Below are 20195 nucleotides of genomic sequence, written 5' to 3'. Positions count from 1 at the left end.
AGAAAGGAGCTGAAAGAAAGAGAGGAGAGAGAGGAAAAGGAAAAAGAAGAGGAAGTCAGAAGACAAATAGAAGAGAGGAAACAGTTAAAAAAGGAAGGGATTATTCGATGAGAGAGCCAGGGAAAGTAAAAGAGAAGGAGAAGAAATAAAAAACCACGAGGTTTCGTAACACTCTCCTCCCAGAAAACTGCACCAGATCCCACAACTACAAAGCAACACCTGTGTTGGGTTTCAAATAAGTGCTGATACCGATGACACGCGACGGCCAAAACAGGTCGTCTGTCGTCGCCCGTCGCTTCAACATCACCAGCATGTGACCAGACTGTTTTCACCTGCAGTCAGCAGTCACAGCGAGAGATGATCTGGAGCGTCAGAGCAGCAGGGCTAAGTTTAGGAGGCTGGATCCATGTCCTGGGAGGCAGACATCGCCGTGGCTCCGTATTGTCATGAGTGGAAGAATCGCTCTGGGTTCAAGGCCGGTGAAGCGGCGCCTCTGCTGATTTAGCTTCACCATCGTTTTTAGTGATGCTGCTGCTGCTGTCATGGGGGCCAATATTTCATCCAGAACCTCTGTGCTGCAGCAGTTTTTCCAAGCAAAATAACAACAGACAAGCATCAGAATTGAAGACACCTAAACATGGTGTGTAAGGCCAACGCAGTGCTGGAGAAGGTAAAAAATTTGATTGAAAGAGATGAAAGAAAAGCTCAAAGGAAATTAAAAGTTTTAAAGAGGCTCAGCTATTCTAATTTCCAGAGCCTACTGCAAGGTGTGACCCCTTTAGTTTTCAGCCAGGTGGCCGAAAATCTTTGCTTTAGCATCTCAGAGTGCATCCTGGTGCATGTAGGAGGTCAGAGATACAGTCGTCCACAAATGTGTTCATATCCTTACATTAAAGAAAAGGCAAAATTCACAATAGTCACTCAAATAACTAGAAATTGAAGAAAGTAATAATAAATAAAAATTTGCTAAATTATAATTTAGTGAAATGACATGTTGCTTTTGAATTGAGAGTGAAAAGAATAATTTAAGAAAATAAACAAAACTGTCCCGGACAAATTAGAGCACTTTGCTGATGAGCAGTGGGGTCTGTCAACAGGTGCAGAAATCTGATTGGGAGTTACAGAAAACACCTGATTGCAGTGATTGGCTCAAAGGGTTGTTCAACTAAATATTAGTTTACGGATCCCATCATGCTTGTTTGCTTGTTTTTTGTTCTTTTAATATTTCTGTTGAACCACAATTCAAAAGCAATGCCATGATGTTCATTAAATGTTTTTATTTATTATTACTTTAGCATGGAGAAAGGGCATGAAGGGTCTCTAAAGCAATAAATAAAATCTACATCCTAAAACACACACGGAATCAGAGTGAAGAGGAACAAACAGGAGTGATGTGATTGTGCCTCTTTTGTGAGTTTTGTACAGTCTGAAGTTGATCAGCAGATTTCTGGTTCAGGCAGGTGAAAAGGCTTTTGCAGTAAAGTGTATAAAAAGGTTACTGTGTCTTCAAAGGTAAACATAAATTTAGTGTTTTGGAGATCTAAGAAATCAAAGATGAAAAATGCTTCTGCGTAAATCTGGATTTTCATCATCTCAACAGACAACAGTCAGAGTCAGCAACACAAAATATATTAAAAAGAAAGAAATGTGTGGACAACAGACACAAATAGACAGCACTGGGGTGAAAAGGGGGCATTAAATGTGACAATAAATCTCTAAAACAATCCTGAAGCAAAGAGCAAATTATGCTGCTGTCTGTAGGCATTTTCAAAATGTGCAGTTTTGTTCATTTTAGCTCCACATAAGTCACTTTAATTCACTCAAGTCCTGTTTAAACTACACCCAGCTATTAAAGCCTCATTTACAGAGCAGCAGAACAAGAAAATAAAAAATGTAGACACATGAATAAGAAACCTGATCAATCGTAAAAAGTAAAAGTATTAATGTAAGCAAATAAGGCAAATTAATAAAACCACTACTTAGAACAGATGAGTCAGCTAAAACAAGAACAGCTGGAAGTAAAACAGGATTGAATTACAAACCTGAGTTGCCCCGAGGATGAAACTGAGTCAAGCTTTAGTTTGTCCTGCAGGTTGTTCCAGGTTGAAGGTGAACACTGAGTAAAACTGGATTTTCCAAAAGCTCAGTAAAAACAGCTGACACCTGAATTACTTGCATTGACATTTAACTTTAATGCTCTGCTCTAAAGAAAAGTGCTGTTGGCTTTGCTTTTTACACAACTTTTATCTCTTCCAGTTAGCTGAGCTTTATGTAAAGACTGGAAACAAGCAGCTGGTTCTGTCCAAAAGCAACAAAAACTCACCGATACACTCAATTGATCTTGTTTGTTGTATTTATACATAAATCAAAGTGTAGGAATGACATGTTGCTGTAGTTTAAAGTGTCTGGAACATGAAAAATGGCAAACTGTCATTGTCAGTGAAGGGATTGAGGTTGTGAGTCCCTCTTATAAGTTGGGAATTTTAGCAAATTACAACAAGAAAATGTAGTAGGAGAAATTTTACAGGCAGATTTAACCATTTTTAAATGATATATATTTTAAAAAGCAGCATTTTAACACCAGATGTATGCCTCCTTTAGTGTACAGAAAGCTCTGAAACAGCATTTATGTTGGGAAATTAATGTAATGAGATAATAAAACCAACAACAACACAGTAAAATAGAAGAAAGTCTTAATATACATTTTTTACGGGAGGTAATTCGACATATTTCTATAATCTTGGCTGCCACTCTGCATTTTGGATCCCTCTGTGCAGAAATGCAAAGTATTTGTTGTGACATGCACGTCTCTCCGTCGCTGTAAGTTTGCAGAAGATCACTTTGAAGGGACTCCTGCATCTGTATTTTATTCTGCTGTCACCGTATGTTGGAAACTCTGTTCATAAGTTGGCTCAAACAAACCGTCAAAATGTGTTCGAACTGTGGAGCCTAAATGAAGTCAGAATAAACATTACAAAATGAGACGGAGCAGATAAGGCCGTGAGATTCTCAAACACGATCATAATCAAGTGAAAAATTGGAGTTTATGTGAAAAAAATGCCATGATTTTGTCTCACATGAGCTCATGTGTACAAAAAAAGAGAAGTGTCGACTTATAATGAGGGACTGAGGAATAAAGATCTCCGGGTGAAGCAGAGGTTCTGTGGAGATGAGTGGTGCGACTCCCAGGCTGGTTAATGTTTGGTCAGATATTGCAGATAGGGAACCGTTTCCTGCACTTCCACTCAAAGAATGGCTGCATACCAGCCCCAATGACTCACTGCTGCCATATAAACCAGCCAGGATCATAAAACACTGTGAAACATTGTTTTCTGGAGAGGAAACATGACGGACAGGGGAGTCCAGGACAGGTGAATCCTGTTATCAGACAATATCTGCATGTCTCATTAATACCTGTGACTTCATGGGAAACCGCTGAGACGATGAAACTGAACAGAAATGAATGAAAACGAAGAACAAACCTCAGCCGCTGCAAGCTGTCACAGTGATTTTTATGAGCTTCCTTTGCTTTTAGCGCCATCTTGTGAACGTAGCAGGGCTGCAACAGACTTGACAGGCAATGGCAGCAGCTGTAGTTGAATTGAAGCACTGCTTCGAATACATTTCACTTTGTGCCTTAGTGAGGGCAGTTCATTTTTTTATTAACTTGAAAATACATTTTATCTCTTTCAACTGGTTTCCTAATTCCACAAAAGATGTGAAAATTAGATTTAGTGCTGATGTCCACTTCAGATTTTTCTGCTGCAACTCAAGTTCTATTTTGTTAAAGCACAATAACAGAGTAAAGAAAAAGGCTGACAAGTAAGTCTAATGACAAAATAATGTTTTACATTTTACAGTTTGGGTGAAGTAAATACGGGTATTGGGTAAAATGTAAACGTTCAGCGGATATTCTTTAAAATTAAATTTTATCAATGCTCATTTGAGAGGAATCAAATGATCCAAGCAGATCTAACTTAAACCAGTGGCATTGACATACTTGCTGTTTAATTTGCATCAACCTAATTTAAATGTATGTTACTGGCTGAAGCATTTTATTTAAGTTAGTCCAACAATTTTCATGTTCAGTGTGAACGATCTTCAGGGTCCTGATGTTGTGAATCCTGGTTAATCAGGATCTTTAATGGAACTAAACTATGTCGTGAAATAGAACATTTACAATTTTATACATGATCTATTTGTATTTACTGGTACTTAAAGTTGACACACATATACCACTGCAGCAGACAAAAAAATAAAATATTTCAATATTAAACCACCCATCTGGTTCTGTGTGGTTTCATGTCCCTTTTTTTCAAAAATCTAAAGTACACAGTTTGGCAGGTTCTGCAATTTACAGTTATTTTGCAGGTTATCAAATTCAGTCCAGAAGTCTCATCTGAACTTTTCTTTCTTGGATACGACTGATAAAGTAACACAGTGCAACCTGAGCGGACAGAAGTCTGATTATCTCCATCAGGCCTCACTGGCTTTAGCCACACAAATATTCAACAGGAATCCAAAATAAACAACTTATTTTTTATTTCTTACATCTTACAATGATGAATTTAAACTTGAAGATTTGAATATTGGACATTTTCTACCTTCAACTGTGAGGCCTCGAAGTCAAACTTAGGAGAATGCCATCCTCAAACCATTTCAAGGAGGCAACATTTAAACCCGATTAAAAGTTGGACAGGGATGTAAGTTTAGTGTGACTTAAAAGCAACAATCAGTAATAAATAATAATAAAAAATGTATATTGTACGTATTTACAGGGTGCTCAAAGATGGATAATAAAACCGACAGCGTTCGTTCGCTGGCAGTAATCTTTACGCCCTTTCTTGAGGTCAGAATGTGTGCTGTTGAGTAGAAATGTTTGGACACTATCAAGGTGAATTCATTCCAGCTGAATGCGACAGCAGCTAAATTCACAAATTATTTTCTTGTCAACAGTGTGACTTTATGAACAGAATAAAGCAGGTTAAAGTGGACTTTCTGCAGCACCACTGCACCATGTAAAGTCTTGATGGTTCATCATCCACAAGTACAGACATAAATACAAACACAGCAACAAATTAAAGGAAAAAAACCAACATAAAGTGTCTTGATAAGACGCTGGTTCTTGATGTGCCACTAAAACAGCTTCAAAGCTCCTTAGTGTTGATTCTCCAAGTGTCTAGAACTCTACTGGAGGGATGAAACGCTGTTCTCCCAAAAGATGATCCCTCATTTGGGGTTTTAATGACGGTGGTGGAGAGCGCTGTCTAACACGTCGGTCCAATACCTCACATAGGTGGGCTGAAATCTGATGAAGGCCACAGAAAATTCATCCATCCATTATCTATACACCGCTTAATCCTCATTAGGGTCGCGGGGGGGCTGGAACTTTTATGGAACCATTCAGTGACCTCTCGTCCCCTGTGGATGGCGCCACTGTCAGCCTGGAGGAGACCTTGTCCATCAAGACAGAAGTGTTTCAGTGTGGGTTGAAGGTTTCCTTCAATGTAAAGGTCAAGAGTTCAGGGTTTTCCTTAAAGAACATAAAACACTCAGTGGCAGGGTCAGTTCAGGCCAAAGGTCTGTGAGATTTTGTATTATAGTTGTTGAATTTGTTTGTATGTATTCACGTCGTCGGAACAGGTGGAGCTTCTTCCCCACCCAGCTTGAAAAGGATTTTTAAACCTTATCTGAGAGGGTTTTGCATCATCACTGTGCAAGATCGCACATTTTGTTGAACTGTACATTTCATTGTTGTCTAGAACTGTCTATCTTTATGTACGTCGATTATGTCTTTGAGTATTTGAAGTAAAGAAACACCAAAACATACCACACTAGGTTCCAGTTTCTATGAAAACAAAAGTGAAACTGCAGCTTCCTGACTCACTAAACGTGTTAATGCCTCCCTCTGCTGGACACCAACGGTCCTACATCCTTTAGAACAAAAGTGAAAATGTTTCACTGTTATCTCATGTTTACGCTCCGATTTACTGAATTCAACCCGAGGAACCTCAGATTCTGCACTTTGAAAACTGAAAATTGGATGAAAATCAGATGCTTTCTCCGTGCAAATTCCAAAGAGAGACGTATAAATGGATGAGATTCATGGAGCTACAAGTTGCCGTCGAGTGAATCTGACCTTTCATCTTTGGAGACACACATCCACACACGATAAAACAGAGGAGACTCCTCTTACTTACTCAACTCAGTTTATTTACAGAGTGTTTGAAGAGCCATGTATGCAAATGTACTGAAATTACCGACAGAACTCCTCTTATTTTCCTTTACACATGGGGAGCTGATTAATCAGAGTTTGATCTCTTGATAGTTTGATCTAAATGCTTCAAAAATCCAGTGAGTGACTGTTTCTCGGTTTAGATTACTGTCAAGTCCCTTCAGGGAAACAATAAATTAACCAGGTTTGTTTTTTGTTTTTGTTTTTTTTAAGCCGTGCTCCGTCTTTCCAGACTTGAGTAAATGTTAGGAACAGTTAATATGTTGTGGGTGAGGACAGGACACAAACAAATCTAAGCAACAACGCCGAGCCTGCGATAATCTGACAAAGAGCAAAGAAAAGAAGAAGAACCGAAAAAGAACACTCAACAGAAACACTACGACATGACGCCCCTCAGACGAGCCAAACTGAAGCAACATGACCGCAGAGGCTCTAAACTACACGGCCTGTAAAGTCATGATCTGATCCCTCTAAACCATCAATACAGCTTCTTTTAAAAGGAAAGTTTAAGAAGTTTTACACGTTCATGACATCGATGCTCTTCAGCCAATACAAAACCCATAATCGCATGATAAAATCTTTACGTTTTGAACACATTTTTTATTTGTAACACCACTTTTTCAGCTACCACAATGACCCAAATTCCCCTCAGGAGTCAAATAAATGCACTTGTATAATCATCACAGATCAAAAAAGAGCAAAAGCAGGTTAAGACCGACTCAGAAACTTTGTAAAAGACGACAAAAACTCTCAACTTTCCCTTTAAAGGAAACAATGCCTCCAATCTGACTAAACCCACCCGAGAAGAAAACTAGTTTGAACTGTCCTGACATCAGTTTGGTTATGCCTTTTTTAAAATTAAAAAAAAAAAAAAATGAACACTGAAAATAAAATAGAGAACAGGCAACATAGATAGCATGGACAGACGGTTAAAAAAAAAGGAAAATAAAAACGTTAACTTCCTACACTCTTAAAAAAAACGACGTCATTTTCAACACATCTTCTACATGATTACAGTTAGTTCCTTTTCCAGCGAAAACATTTAGTCTTTCTACCTTTCTGAATGTGTTGGGAATGACTTTTTAATCATGTGGAAGTGCTCTGCTCACCCTCCCCAAACTGTCCGACAAGGTTCGAAAGCTGATCGCTGACAAAAACAAAACAGAGAAACGAATGAAGCAAACATTACATCAACAGTTTCTGAGACCTAAACGTGTGAATCTTGCTTTACAACAGCAACACTTCATACTACCGACGTTAAACCAGCGGATTTTAAGATTATGATGACTGGCTCAGGCATCTGATCACACAATTATCTGTCTTTTGCATCAACTTAGGATCTATTTTGAGATGTAAAATTACACCTGCAGGAGCCACAAACGGACCCTAACCGTTGACTAAATGCTTTTGAATATTAGCCGTGACTATGAAGTGGTATCGGCGAATTTGGCAGGTACTTTTAGGAGGTCTATAAATGTATTTTACAGTAACAATGTTGTCTGTTTCTGTCCTTTGAGACCATTGAGTTCAGCTAGATTTTGTTGAAGAAGAGCTTGAGGTTGTATTTGCTGTGTGAAACCCTTTAGATTTACTTGCTGTCATGTCAGATTTTACAAATAAAATCACTTTTGCTGTGCGATTAAAAACAGTTTGTGTGTTTTAGCATTGGGTGTCCCATGTGCTCCTGTGATGATGCTACAGTAGCTGCACCACCAACTACATGTTCGGTGTTTTGAGGTTCTGGCAGGAACACACAGGAGTGGAATTCACTGTATTCCCCTAAAAACAGTAAAGGGAAACCTCCTCACTCGTATTGTTACTATCGGTGGTGGAGAGCACAGCTGTGCACACTCTTATGTGCTAAAACACAACATGTCATCTCACAAAAAGACATAAAGATGTGTTGACAAATAATGCATGTGTTAAAAGAAGGACAGCTTTAATGCATGTATATTTTGCAAACGTACCAGTATGTGCCTAGTTCAGGACAACATATTGCATGTGATTTTTAAGACTGTAGTGGGGAGGGTGTCATTCTCTGTCCATGCATTTAAATAGCAACACAGGAAAAAAAAAAAAAAAAGGCTAACACACATTTAACGCGTCTTAGAGGAAAATAAGTCACCCAGAGGTCTGCAGCAGTAAATCTCATCATTTCTTTCAAATAGATTTGGACTTATAATCTTTTTTTTTTTTCTCTTTTTTTTTGTGTCCGTTAAATTCAAATGTTGACAGAATAGGAGTACATTTTTTTTTTTTGTGGATCACATTCAGACGCCTCGTTTCTCTTCTTCTACATGTCGTTGACCGCGTAGAGCCTGGTCCATGTTCGGGCTGCCAAGAGACAAACACAGAACAGTGGCGTCAGGTGTGAAGGTAGAAAGCAGATGTAGGACAGTAAATAGAGTTAACACAGACATGCTTCATCAAACCCAGAGCAACACAGAGCCTACAGTGACTGGAAGGTTCTGCTATTTGCAAACACAAATTCAAACTAATGAGTCAGTTAATCAATGAGGTCATTGATTTGAGGATTAATTCATAATTCAAAATGTTTATCAAGCAAACACCTAAAACTTTTATTGGTTCCACCTAGGACACCAACCTAGAAATATTAATATATGATCTGCTGACTATGTGAGGTAACCACGTGGTCTTAAACCCTCTGAACCTCAAGCACTTCCTGTCACATTTTCAGTCACTGTGGGCTCATTTTCCACTGCAATATAAAGTCCTCCATCTTTATGGAAACAGCACAACCACCACTAGAAGCAGAGGGAAACTTTGAAATGTCTTCTGTGCAGCCTGACACAGTGACAATACCATAAACCAGAAATTTAAACATTTTTCTTTGATTATCTATTTTACATTTTTTAAAAATCTAGAGCTACATGTACAACATTTTTCCAAGTGCCCACAACACTAGAAGAAAAATCTAACTCTATAAGTAATTGACTGGTGAACTGTGTGCCTCAGATGAGTACTTTAAGGACCATTTGAAAGGTAAAAAGCCAACAATTCTTTTTGTTTTGCAGTTTCTGGGTCTGACAAGGTGCAATCTTATCAATTTTAAAGAAACGAAAATATGACGTGCCTTTCAAAGCCAGTGGCAGGTTTTGCTGTTTCCAGGGTTCAGTTCTAAGGAACCAGTTTTCTAAAGCTGGACCGACATGTTTAAGTTGCTTCTCATATATTCTCATAGAAGATGAGAACCCAAAATGTTGTTATTGTACTTTTAGTAAGTTACTCAAACACATTATATGATTAATAAAATGACGTGTTTCAGCTTTTATTCCAGCTGCCCTTTTCAGAATCAGTCTTACTGCCAAGTAGGTTTTCACATACGAGGAATTTGACGTGGTGATGACTTTATCATTACATTACATTACAGTCACCACAGACAAGTAAAGAGGGTTTTCATAGTCTTCTATGCATTATACGAAGCATACTTGATGACACTGGCATCCTTATTGCTGTCAGTTGACAAATGAAATAGTTTTTTTGAACAACCATCACTCGGCAGATGATGAGGCTTAAAGATGGCAGTTACTAACACACACACACACACACACACACACAACCTCCATTGTGTTGTTATTGTCCATGTTGTATTGTTTTGTTTGCCATGTTTAAACTGTACATGTTTGCACTACCTGTTTTTTATATGGCACTACTGTTTCCATATTTCTATTTTTTGTCTTATTTTATCTTTTTGCACTGCATTCTTTGCACTAACACTTTAGCTCTGGATCTGGGAAACGCTGTCTCATTTCACTGTACTGTACAGCTGTATGTGGTTGAAATGACAATAAAGCCCTTTGAATCTGAATCAGTTTTGTTTGAAAATATTTTTTTTAAAAATCATGTTGTACACATTGAAGTGGTTAATTTTATTGCCTGGTGTGTACATTTAAACAGGAGGGTATTTTCTGTCTGCATCTGTCAGTGGACCATTTGAAAAAGAGCATGCATAATGATGTGTTAATTACACGACAACAGAGACGATGTTTTCAGCAATTAGGTGGGAAAAAATATGTGCATTCATCAGTATATGCACTATGCAAAAGTGAGCAGCAAAATATTGCCAAAACTCTAATACTGCACATTTCAGTGTTAGATCATTCTGACTTTGTTATCTTTAAGTTTGGTTTACTGGTTGAATGAAAGAAGCACTGTGAAGACATCATGTTGAGCCCTGAGCAAGCGTGATGGGCTCCCAGAATAATGAAACAATGACTGAATAACTTAAAACTACTCTTGACTGCATAACAATACTGCATTGTTCTTTTAGCTTCTTTGCTGAAAAATATTCAAGGTACAGGGAGAAACTGTTTAAATGATGTTTTGGTTTTCCAAATCCAAAAAATAATAATTGGAATCACAGGCATTTCCACAGGATCAGACAGACAAACACTGTTCAAAAGCCTGTCTCAAAAGCAAACATTTATATTGCGATGGATTACTGCACACAAACGGTGCTTCTAAGCCTCGTGTTTCCACTCCAACGTTTAGTTTCAATTGACAGAAAAGCTGATATTAAGGTAAATATTACATTAAAATGACTTTGTCTCTCTGCACTTGGCCCAGAAAAGCCTCTCGAATTTTTACTTCCAGTAAGATAATGAAAAACTCTTGAAGCACTGGAGCCTTTTTCTACACAATATATTAAATTGCACTGTTCTGGGAGAGCAGCAAATACATCTAATTGAAGAAATGTTCTTAATGGAGTGTGTTGTCAGATTATGTTCCTACCTTTGTCCCTCCCACAAAGTCACTGACAGAGTTTTTTTTTTCCTGACATCCTTCACCATTGAGAAAGTGACACCAGTCCATTAGATCATTTAATACAATCTGTAATGTGGGTGGTAATTCAGAGGTCTGGTACTGAGCTACTGTTTGCTGCCATCTGTCAAAGCATTTCTCATACTGGAAATCTGTGGCATTAGAGTTCAGAGCAGCCGATCCCATGTGCTTAAAGGGACACATGAATCCACTCCTCACCTGTCTCAATGGCATGGCTTTCGTTTTTCTTCCACTGCTCTGCGACATCGTTTGCCAGGGGATCATCTGGATTGGGAGCACTTAATAACGCCTGGATAGATAGCAACACTGTACGGATCTGCAGGGCTGGAGACCACTTGTCTGTGAGAAGATCAGAAAAGATGCAAAAAAAAGGACAAACAAATGACAGGTTAAGGGTCAGATATGGAAAACGGGGGAAGAGACGTGACGGCAGGAAAACAGCCACAACACGCTGGTGACAGAGACGACAAACAGCAGCCAGGCCGGCTGAGAGTTGAAGCTGATTAGAAAGCGCTGTGAGAGCCACTTGTTCCTAAGGCTTTTTGATAATGGAAAACAACTCTGGCTCTGGTAAATCTCACAAATCACAACAACTGAGTGCAGATCAGTGTGCCTGAAAATCACAGCGTTTCTTTAATACCTTAATGCATGTTTGGCAGCCGCTCTGCTGCTCTTTCCAAATAAACATTACTTTGAGCTTGTCTACCTTGGAACTTTGATTTAATGGTTGTAATCACATGTGCCTCTGGTGGCTTTCTGTATACATAAAAAGCTGCTTTTCAGCCGTTTCATATCATAACTTTCTCTCTGTGATTCCATGCTCCACACTGCTGCTGTACTGATGCGTGCATATATAAAAGATGGATGGAAGCTCTGAGTGCGAAAAGTGAAATCAAATGGGGGCAACTACTCTGGTTATAAAAGGAAGTCAGATTGTATAGAAGTTTATGAAAAAAACAAACCCACTTATTTCTATCTGTTACTGTAATTAACAGTTTCATAATGAGTTCATGGTATTATTTGCAAATCCAAACTAAATGAGGGTGTGTTTTAGGGCTGGACTACCTTGTGATTGACATTAACTACTGTTTTTTTGCTGCCTCCCTGGTGTTATACGACAGAAAGCTAATACAAGGAAATGTTTGGTTGAGCAGGACAAGTTACAACAATTAATTTTATTGCTAGTGAAATGCAAGACAGTCTGTGAATGTCATATAGACAAAAAAGCCATTAATGTGAGGGATTTTTTTGTCATTTGCAGCAGCTTAAACTGCTAATGAAGCACCACGTTTTTACAAGGAAAGCAATAAAAGCTACTTTATAGTCCTGCAGAATGCTGACAGTGTGGTTTCATGCTGATGTCGACCAGAAAAAAAACATCACATATAGACATAAAAGAAATCATTTAAATTAAATAACTGACATTTTTTTCTTACCTTTCAAAATGTCTAAACATATTCTTCCCAGTTTGTCAACATTGGGGTGATAGATTTTGGTCATGAATCGCACTTTGGGAGCTGCCATGGGATACTCTTCTGGAAGAAATAGTTCAAGTTTAAATGTGCCTCCTTCAAAAGGAGAGTCTTGAGGCCCTGCAATGACCACATGGAAGTAGCGTGCGTTCCCTTCATCAGGTGTAGCCGTGATCCCTGGAACAGGCTCTGCCATCAACCGCTGTGTCTCCTGAATGTGGTCAGAAGGGGAGAAACACATAACACTGTTGTTGACATTTTTGAATTTTAAAAAACAGGGCTGTAGGAAGAACTGTGGGGGTGTCATCAGACAACAGACTTTTAAGTGTATAATGGATGAGAACGTACATTTTCACCCGGGTTAGTCACGCACACACACTTTCAATTCACCCACATACAGACAAGACAACAACCATCGAGCTACAGAAACTAAAAAAGCAGATGAGGGCTGGAGCACTTCTCACTTACTGCACAATGACTTACTTTAAAGTGAACACAGAACTTTCCACTGGGCTAAACAGCTAATTTGGCAAGCAAAATGAAATTCAAAGTAACACTAACATTCATTGGCCCCATCAAATAATCTGCTAAGTATTTTGTATGCTTCGGTCTAAAAGTTGTAAGAAAATAATAACAAATGTCTTTATTTTGCCAGAGCTTGTTCTATCTCACTGGATGTAGACCTCAGGTATAAGCCGGCCATATTTTCTCCTCCCTTTCTGCTCTCTACGCCTTACTGTACTTAAAATCTCTTTCATTAAAGGAAATAACAACCACCTCTATCTGGGCTACTAACTTATTTTGCAGAGAATGTGGATTGTACAAAAAGCTAGTCCTGCTCGGTTTTTTGGCAAATGATCAATTTTAACGACCGCAATTGCCCTCCAGCATGCAAATGTTCCACCACTACACTTTTGCCGTCACTATTTTGAGGGGACATCGTTTCTGCGTCCTCGTATTGCTCCGTACAATTTAGTGGCGCTTGGTTTGACAAAGTCCAAACCAGCCACAGCATTTTATTTCACTATAGCAGATTGATAGGGGTCAATTCATGCCTTTAGCGTTTGTGTGTGCAAACCGATGTGGACTTTGAAAGCGGATGCAGTTCTGTTCATATCACCATGGGTTCGCATTGGTATGACATGCAGATGGTCGCACTGCCTCTCGTATCGAACACAGAAAAACACATGGGGCTTCTTTGGATGTTTCTGAAAGGCTGTGACTTTGCACTTTTTATAACGTTTTATAGCAGCTGGTTACAGATTGAGTTGAAGCACAGAATCAGTGATTATTCCTGAGATGTGTTTGGCACAGTGGACAAATAGCACAGGATGTCTGGAAAAGTCAGAACTTCCCACTGTGTTTGGGTATGTATCAATTAAATCACCACCAAAGTTTGACAGTGACTACTTTGATCAAAACTTATCTGCAATGAGCTATAAAGGTGTGGATGACGGAGGATATCCTCACAGACTCTCTTCTAAACAAGTATTTGTTTTCCTGGCACATGTGGAGCCCAGTCGGTGCTGTAAACTGATCTGGCTATGTATCAAACAACTTAAACTGAACATCCAAAATCCAAAGTTACTCTAACAAATAAAAAGGTAAACCAGGGAAATCTTTCATTTAAAGGTAGCATTATAGAACATTAAATTAAAAATCAGTTATAAAAACAGCTGTAGAATAATAGCTTATTAATTCTTTGACTGTTTTTCTGTAATTGTATGATCTATTTTAGAAACCTTTCTTTCGGTATGCATAAAAATTGCATTATCAACTTTCAAAATTCTAAATTTAACTGCAGAACGGTAGCACTGTGTAACACTAAAGCACAGCCTTCGGTGGAAGTCAAAAGGAGGAAGTGGAGCATTTTTCATATTTCTGCATTTGATACAGCAGGTGCACCGAAAGATCTGCAATCAAGAGGAAGGAAACCGGTTCACCCTTGAATTACATAAACATATTTCTTTGTTGTGAGTGAAAAACAAATGACTTGTTTCCACAGCAGAAGCTGGGTGGTGTTTTCACACTGTCAACGCTGTGTTGCTGCCCATGAAAACCTGCTAAACCTAAGAAATAGCTGCTGGATGTGGCGGAAAAGGCTGATCGCGCCCACTGCCGGGCCTGGCCCGGAGAAGCTGCGGTGAGGCTGGAGGGAGGAGACCGCAGCGGCCTGAAATTACTGCCGCACTGTTCGTCTCGTTTTATACAAAATAAGCAGAACTTGTACGCTCGCTTCATTAGGGGGCGTTTGGACGTTTCGAGACCACAAGGGCAGCGTTTCACATCAGCGCCAGACATGTGTACGAATCAGCAAAGCTACTGCTGCTAGCCTAGCTCACTTAGCGAATCCATTCATATGGCGACCGGGACAAACTGTTACAATGTCTTGATTCGTTGTCGAAATTACTAACACGGCGCTCTGAATACTAGAAATTAAGCAAGGCAACAGTTCTGTTTGTACGAATATTGAAGCACAGACAGAGCAGAAGGGAGTAAACGGAAGTGGCAAACAAAACACTCGCAGCGAGCTAGCTCGATAACTAGCTCGATAAGAGCTAGCTGTGCTAACCGCGCTAGCGGCAGGCTACACGCGAGATGGTGGAAACTGTACGTCAAGATTATTACTAAATAACCTCTACTACACCCACACACGGGCTCACGAACATATATATACACTGTGCGCTGTCAGGTGTACCTTTACAATCCTACGAGGCAAACCGGCCATCTTGTGTTAGCTCTTATATTTTTAGCCGTGGACTCGCCTTCTCTTCAGGTTGGACTGACTAAGTTGCGGGGCGGGGACTCATAACGCACTGTTCCGGTGGCTGCACATGACGTAAGGACGTAAGCTGTCGTCACAGACTGTAAAAATGTATTTATTTTTATTTTCACGGTTAGCTAAGATTTTAGATATGTTTTCCAACATCACAACCCATCACTGTTTCAAACTTTCCATCTAACATGCTTCAAAAGCCACCACAATTCAAGGTCCCTCATTGTTTTCTATGTTTAAAAAACTTGGAAGTTGAAAATAAAAACTGTGTCAATTGGAAGAAAATGCAATTCCTCTAGTCTTAACTAACCTAGTTAGCCTCCCAGCTTTACAAGCCAAAAATAATTTTGTTCAGTTCCAAGTACGCTAGATGTGTTGCTGCAAGAGTGAACACAACAGTCTTTATGCACTTCCAAAACCTGGGAAATTCCCACTGCATGAGTTTAATTTTTGATGGGAATGTCGCCATAATAAGAAACCTTTCACAATTCACAGTAGAATTTATAAAAGAGGGTGCCATGGAGCTTATAAATCCACATGGTTGCATCTATCAGAACAGCCATTGCAAACGATGGCGTTAAGAGAAGACTTGTACAAGCCTTACATCATATAACTGAAGAAACTACTAGGATGCTACATTAGTATTTGCAGGGTTTAATGGTTTAATTTAGCTTCACACTGCAGTATTACCACAGACTGCCGACTGTTGAAATCTACTTACCTCTAACCCTGACCAACGTTGTTGAAAAATCTTGCCCACAATGCAGGCCTCGAATTAACGACCCTGACATTAAGACACTAATGCTCTACCGACTGAGCTAGCCAGGCTACCAGGATCAGAAAAATTGGTCTGTTAAAAAAACACATATATATATTAGTTTAGTTTTTGATGATAATGTCACCATGAAAGAAAACCTTTCACAATCTCTAATAGCATTTATAAGAGAGGATGCCACTGAACTGATATATCAACACGGTTACATGTATCAGTACAGCACAGCAAACTTTGGCAGTGATAAAAACTTTAGAACATATTACAGTTGGATATTGAACCAATATTGTTAGGTTTTATTTTAGCATTGAACTGCAGTCGTACCCTTGGACTTCTCTGTTGAAATCTACTTACCTAAGACCGTCACCAACATTGTTTACATTTTCTGCACCCAACATGTGGCTTGAATCAGTGACCCTGATAGTAAGAGTTTCACACTCTTCTGACTGAGCTTGTGATACAGATGTCTGTGGATCGAATCCTAACAGGGGAAAAGTGCACAGGTTCTGCTTAGATGTTTAACATCATTGTTCAAAGAAAAGCAATTTATAATTTAGATTTTTATTTGCATGATCAGAAAACCTGAATCTGAAAACAAAATAATCTCAGCCCAATGTCAGTTTAAGCTTCAAGTGAACCAAACTTGTAGGAGAAAGAAATTTTTTTTTTATTTTATTTAAAGCATTATTATGACAAATATGTTAGGCTCTGTTATAATTGCACTTATTGTATATAGTCCTGGTGTGGCGAGTTTGAAAAGTTATAAATAAAGGCATGAAATGCTGGATATTGGCTTTGTGAGAGGCTACATGCAAAGTGCTTTTTCATCGGGCCACACCGGACTGCACAATCCGCCAACAGCCTTTACCCAACCTTGACACGCTCTTGCTCGAAGCACACCTTTCTCCTGGCCTCTGTGTGGCTTTCTACTTGCTAGCCGTGCTGTTAGGCATTCGCACTTGTGACATGAAGGCCAGGATCAAATCATACCAGCGGCAACAGTGCACATACATTGCTGTTAAATGGAAGAGTACTATCTGGCTGCAGACCTCCATGGTCAGGTCAGTTGCGGTGCAACTGCGAGGACACTCCACTGTCAGGACAAGAAATGCACGGGATGTATTACAAAATAAAATCGTGTAGGCACTTCTGATGGAATTGATTTTCGTGCTAATGCGTTTATATGGTTTTATGTATTAAACTTTTGTTTATTGTCGCTTTTGTTCTGTTATCCTTTTATGTTGCGCATGAGCCCCACCATGAGTTTTTCTGCCTGTGAAGCATACGTTTATATTCTGGACAAAACCTTATCGAGCAGCCATATTGAGAATTTATCATTCTTTTTATTCGTAAAACTGAAGCATTAGCATTTGTCTTTTTCAAAACACTTCTTATCATATACGTCATATACGTAGAGTAATATACGTAGAGTAATATACACTATTCTGCATAATTTTACAACTTTAGTCATTATTATCAGCGACAGTGAACGTCTAGTGTCTTATCCCAGACGGGCATTCCGCAAAATTTGCTGGTTGAATAACCCCGTTGAAACACTCTCTCATCTTGCCTCTACTACTGTGTATGTACAGCAAAATGACAATAAACCTGATTTGACTTGATTTATTATGACCATGGTGATGGCGGCGCAAATGGACGCAGTGGCCCCTTCAGGAAACAGCCAGAGTGAACGTTTTGAGTGTCTTGTCTCTCCCAGATGTTCATTCCACAAAACTTGCGGCCGGGAGACTTTGCTGGGCGTCAGGACAGTGAACGAGCTGGAATTGCGGCGATCGGTTGTGATTTGGATGTACCACACCAACATGGAGTTCGATCAGAGACTACGCCGCCAGTTACCCGAGAGAGAAGGAAGCGCAAATGGTACAAAGGTAAACAAAGGAGGAGGAAGAGAGCCGGGATCCATGCCAGGCTAAAGGCTAACCCCTCCAGACCAGCAGGACCGTCCTCCTACTCTCCAATGTCCACTCCCTCCACAACAAGCTGGACGAGCTACGTTTGCTGAGAGAAACCCACAGAGAGTGGAAAGACTGCTGTGCGTTTGCTTTAACAGAAACATGGCTCCATGACTACATCCCAGACGGATATACAGCTGAAGGAGACGGCATCTCCGGGCGGACAAACAGACAGCTGGCTCTGAACTTTTCCAGAGCCACAGGACACTGAACGTTATCAGGGACTCCTCACACCTTCTCCATAAACTGTTTGAACTGCTGCCACCAGGCAAATGTTTTCAGTGCACTAAAGGAATGAACCTCCAGACTGATCAACAGTTTTATTCCACACGCTGTCAGAATGCTGAACTGCTGATCAAGACATGCAAACACTTGTTTACTTGCTTTTTGCTTTTGGATCCTGAAGAAACGCTCTCTCATCTTGTTGGTACTGCTGTTGTTGCATGCACAGCAAAATGACAATAAACTTGATTTGATTTTGATTTGATAACAGAAAACATAAACGGTGGATGGGATGACTTGGGGCTCAAGCATCTATTTGTAGCACATTTCTAAAAGAGATGTAGGTCAAATAGTTGATCCATGAAAAATAATGGAGGGCATGGTCCAAAATACCACTACTAAGATAACTCTTGAGATCTACACTGCAGTGCAAATTATATATTAAGTGTTCTATGAGAAAACAAAACATGAACACACAACATGATCAGATGTACTGTTACCTTTATTTATTCATCTGTGACACTGACAATGTGCCAAATAATTATTTTTTTTGATCAACTATGATCTCACAAAATTGCCAAGTTATCAATATTGTGGAATGTAAATTTGAATACATCCAATACTACTTCCTCTTCTTTCTCATCCATTTCCCCTTCCCAGTCTCTCCTAAACTGCAGAGCAGCCTCAGCCTGTTCCTGCACAGAACATCAGGCAGGTCCACTCTGGCAGAGAAGAGTTTTGTGGTTGGCCTCAACCCACTCTGCTGCACGTTTGGAATCATGCAGAATACGTACTTCAACCGAGTCCTGTAGAAAAGACAGAAAAAAATAGTCTTTCTGTACCATAACTGCTGCACCAACAGTATCTAACCAACATATACTGTGAAAAACGCCTAGTCCTTCCACTGTTGTGTTCACATCAGCAGGTCTGACGAGAGACACCCTCCACAGTCAGGTCTGCTGCGGCGCAGGCTTGACCGTAGAGGTCTGCAGGCAGATGCCTCTCAGTGTTTTTCCTAATTACATACTTGATGCATACACCTGATTGTTCTTCAATCTGTTACAACATATTATTTTGCAAAACCTGCTGTGAAGTTCGTCATCAACAATGGCACAATTGAATGTATGCTAATGTGTTAAGTCTAAGCTGAATGAGAGAAGTTTTCTTCGATCTCAAATTAAAACACGATCACATACTGCGTATTCTCATTTACTTAAAGTGACCTATATCCAATAACTGCATCATTAATGATTTCTATATGAGTTTACAGCTGCTATACTGATGAGGAACACAAGAAACTATGCATTTTCCTTTCTGTGGATAATAACAATTAAAAAACTCACCATGAGTCTTAACCTTCCCAGATGATCACTGGCATAAAGTGGCGTCATAAACGCCTCTTCTTCTAACTAAACCAACTTTAGGTGTGTTACCATCCGCCACCTACCAGACTGGATGTGTTTGTTTTTTTTTTACCGTCACTTCCTGCAACTGTTGAAACTATCCAGCTCCGTCCTGCACTTTTATCAGTAAGAGAGTCATCAATATATCAACACGAATCCTCGTATGAAATAGTTATAGTCACAGCAGGTATCCACAGTGTGATTAAACATTATAGGTAAAATAACAGCAATTATTATTTACAATTTGGATTTGAAGTGATTTGGATTTTGGTGTGTTACTCTGAGATTGTGTTTGATCCACAGTGAAAAGTCAAGTCTCTAAATTGAGTTTTGGTTGATGGAATCCAGATGAAGATTGCATGACAGACTGTGCCACAAAGCCCGGTGACTGAGGAAGAGTAATGGAGGGCAGGTCGACAGAGCTCCATCAGCACCTACAGTGTATAAAGATGGAGGACGTGTCTCCTCTTCCTCCTGCTGTACAACGTGAAGCTTAAGTATCCTGGAAAGCGTCTGCTGGTGGAGTGGCAGGATGTAGG

General features: G+C 39.6%; 1 protein-coding gene across 1 annotated transcript; it reads right to left on the bottom strand.

Moving 5' to 3' along the window:
* Positions 1-6192: 6192 nt before the first annotated feature.
* Positions 6193-15322, bottom strand: LOC103358109 (ubiquitin-conjugating enzyme E2 N-like). Its single transcript, XM_008282931.1, has 4 exons — positions 15209-15322; positions 12475-12721; positions 11237-11377; positions 6193-8569 (listed from the first exon to the last, which is right to left on the bottom strand). The coding sequence occupies exons 1-4, from the start codon at positions 15236-15238 to the stop codon at positions 8529-8531; spliced, it is 459 nt and encodes a 152-aa protein (XP_008281153.1). The 5' UTR covers positions 15239-15322; the 3' UTR covers positions 6193-8528.
* Positions 15323-20195: the final 4873 nt, after the last annotated feature.

The sequence above is a fragment of the Stegastes partitus genome, unplaced genomic scaffold (genome assembly GCF_000690725.1).
Source record: "Stegastes partitus isolate 25-593 unplaced genomic scaffold, Stegastes_partitus-1.0.2 Scaffold290, whole genome shotgun sequence".
In the NCBI taxonomy this organism is placed as follows: domain Eukaryota; kingdom Metazoa; phylum Chordata; class Actinopteri; family Pomacentridae; genus Stegastes; species Stegastes partitus.
This window is presented reverse-complemented; position numbering and strand designations above follow the sequence as displayed.

Coding starts and splice junctions, on each gene's coding strand:
- LOC103358109 (XM_008282931.1), bottom strand. CDS start 15,238: ATGGCCGGTTTGCCTCGTAGGATTGTAAAG. Junction 12,722..15,208: donor TGCCTCGTAGGATTGTAAAG/GTACACCTGACA, acceptor GACCACATTCAG/GAGACACAGCGGTTGATGGC. Junction 8,570..11,236: donor AAGCCATGCCATTGAGACAG/GTGAGGAGTGGA, acceptor GTCTCTTGGCAG/CCCGAACATGGACCAGGCTC.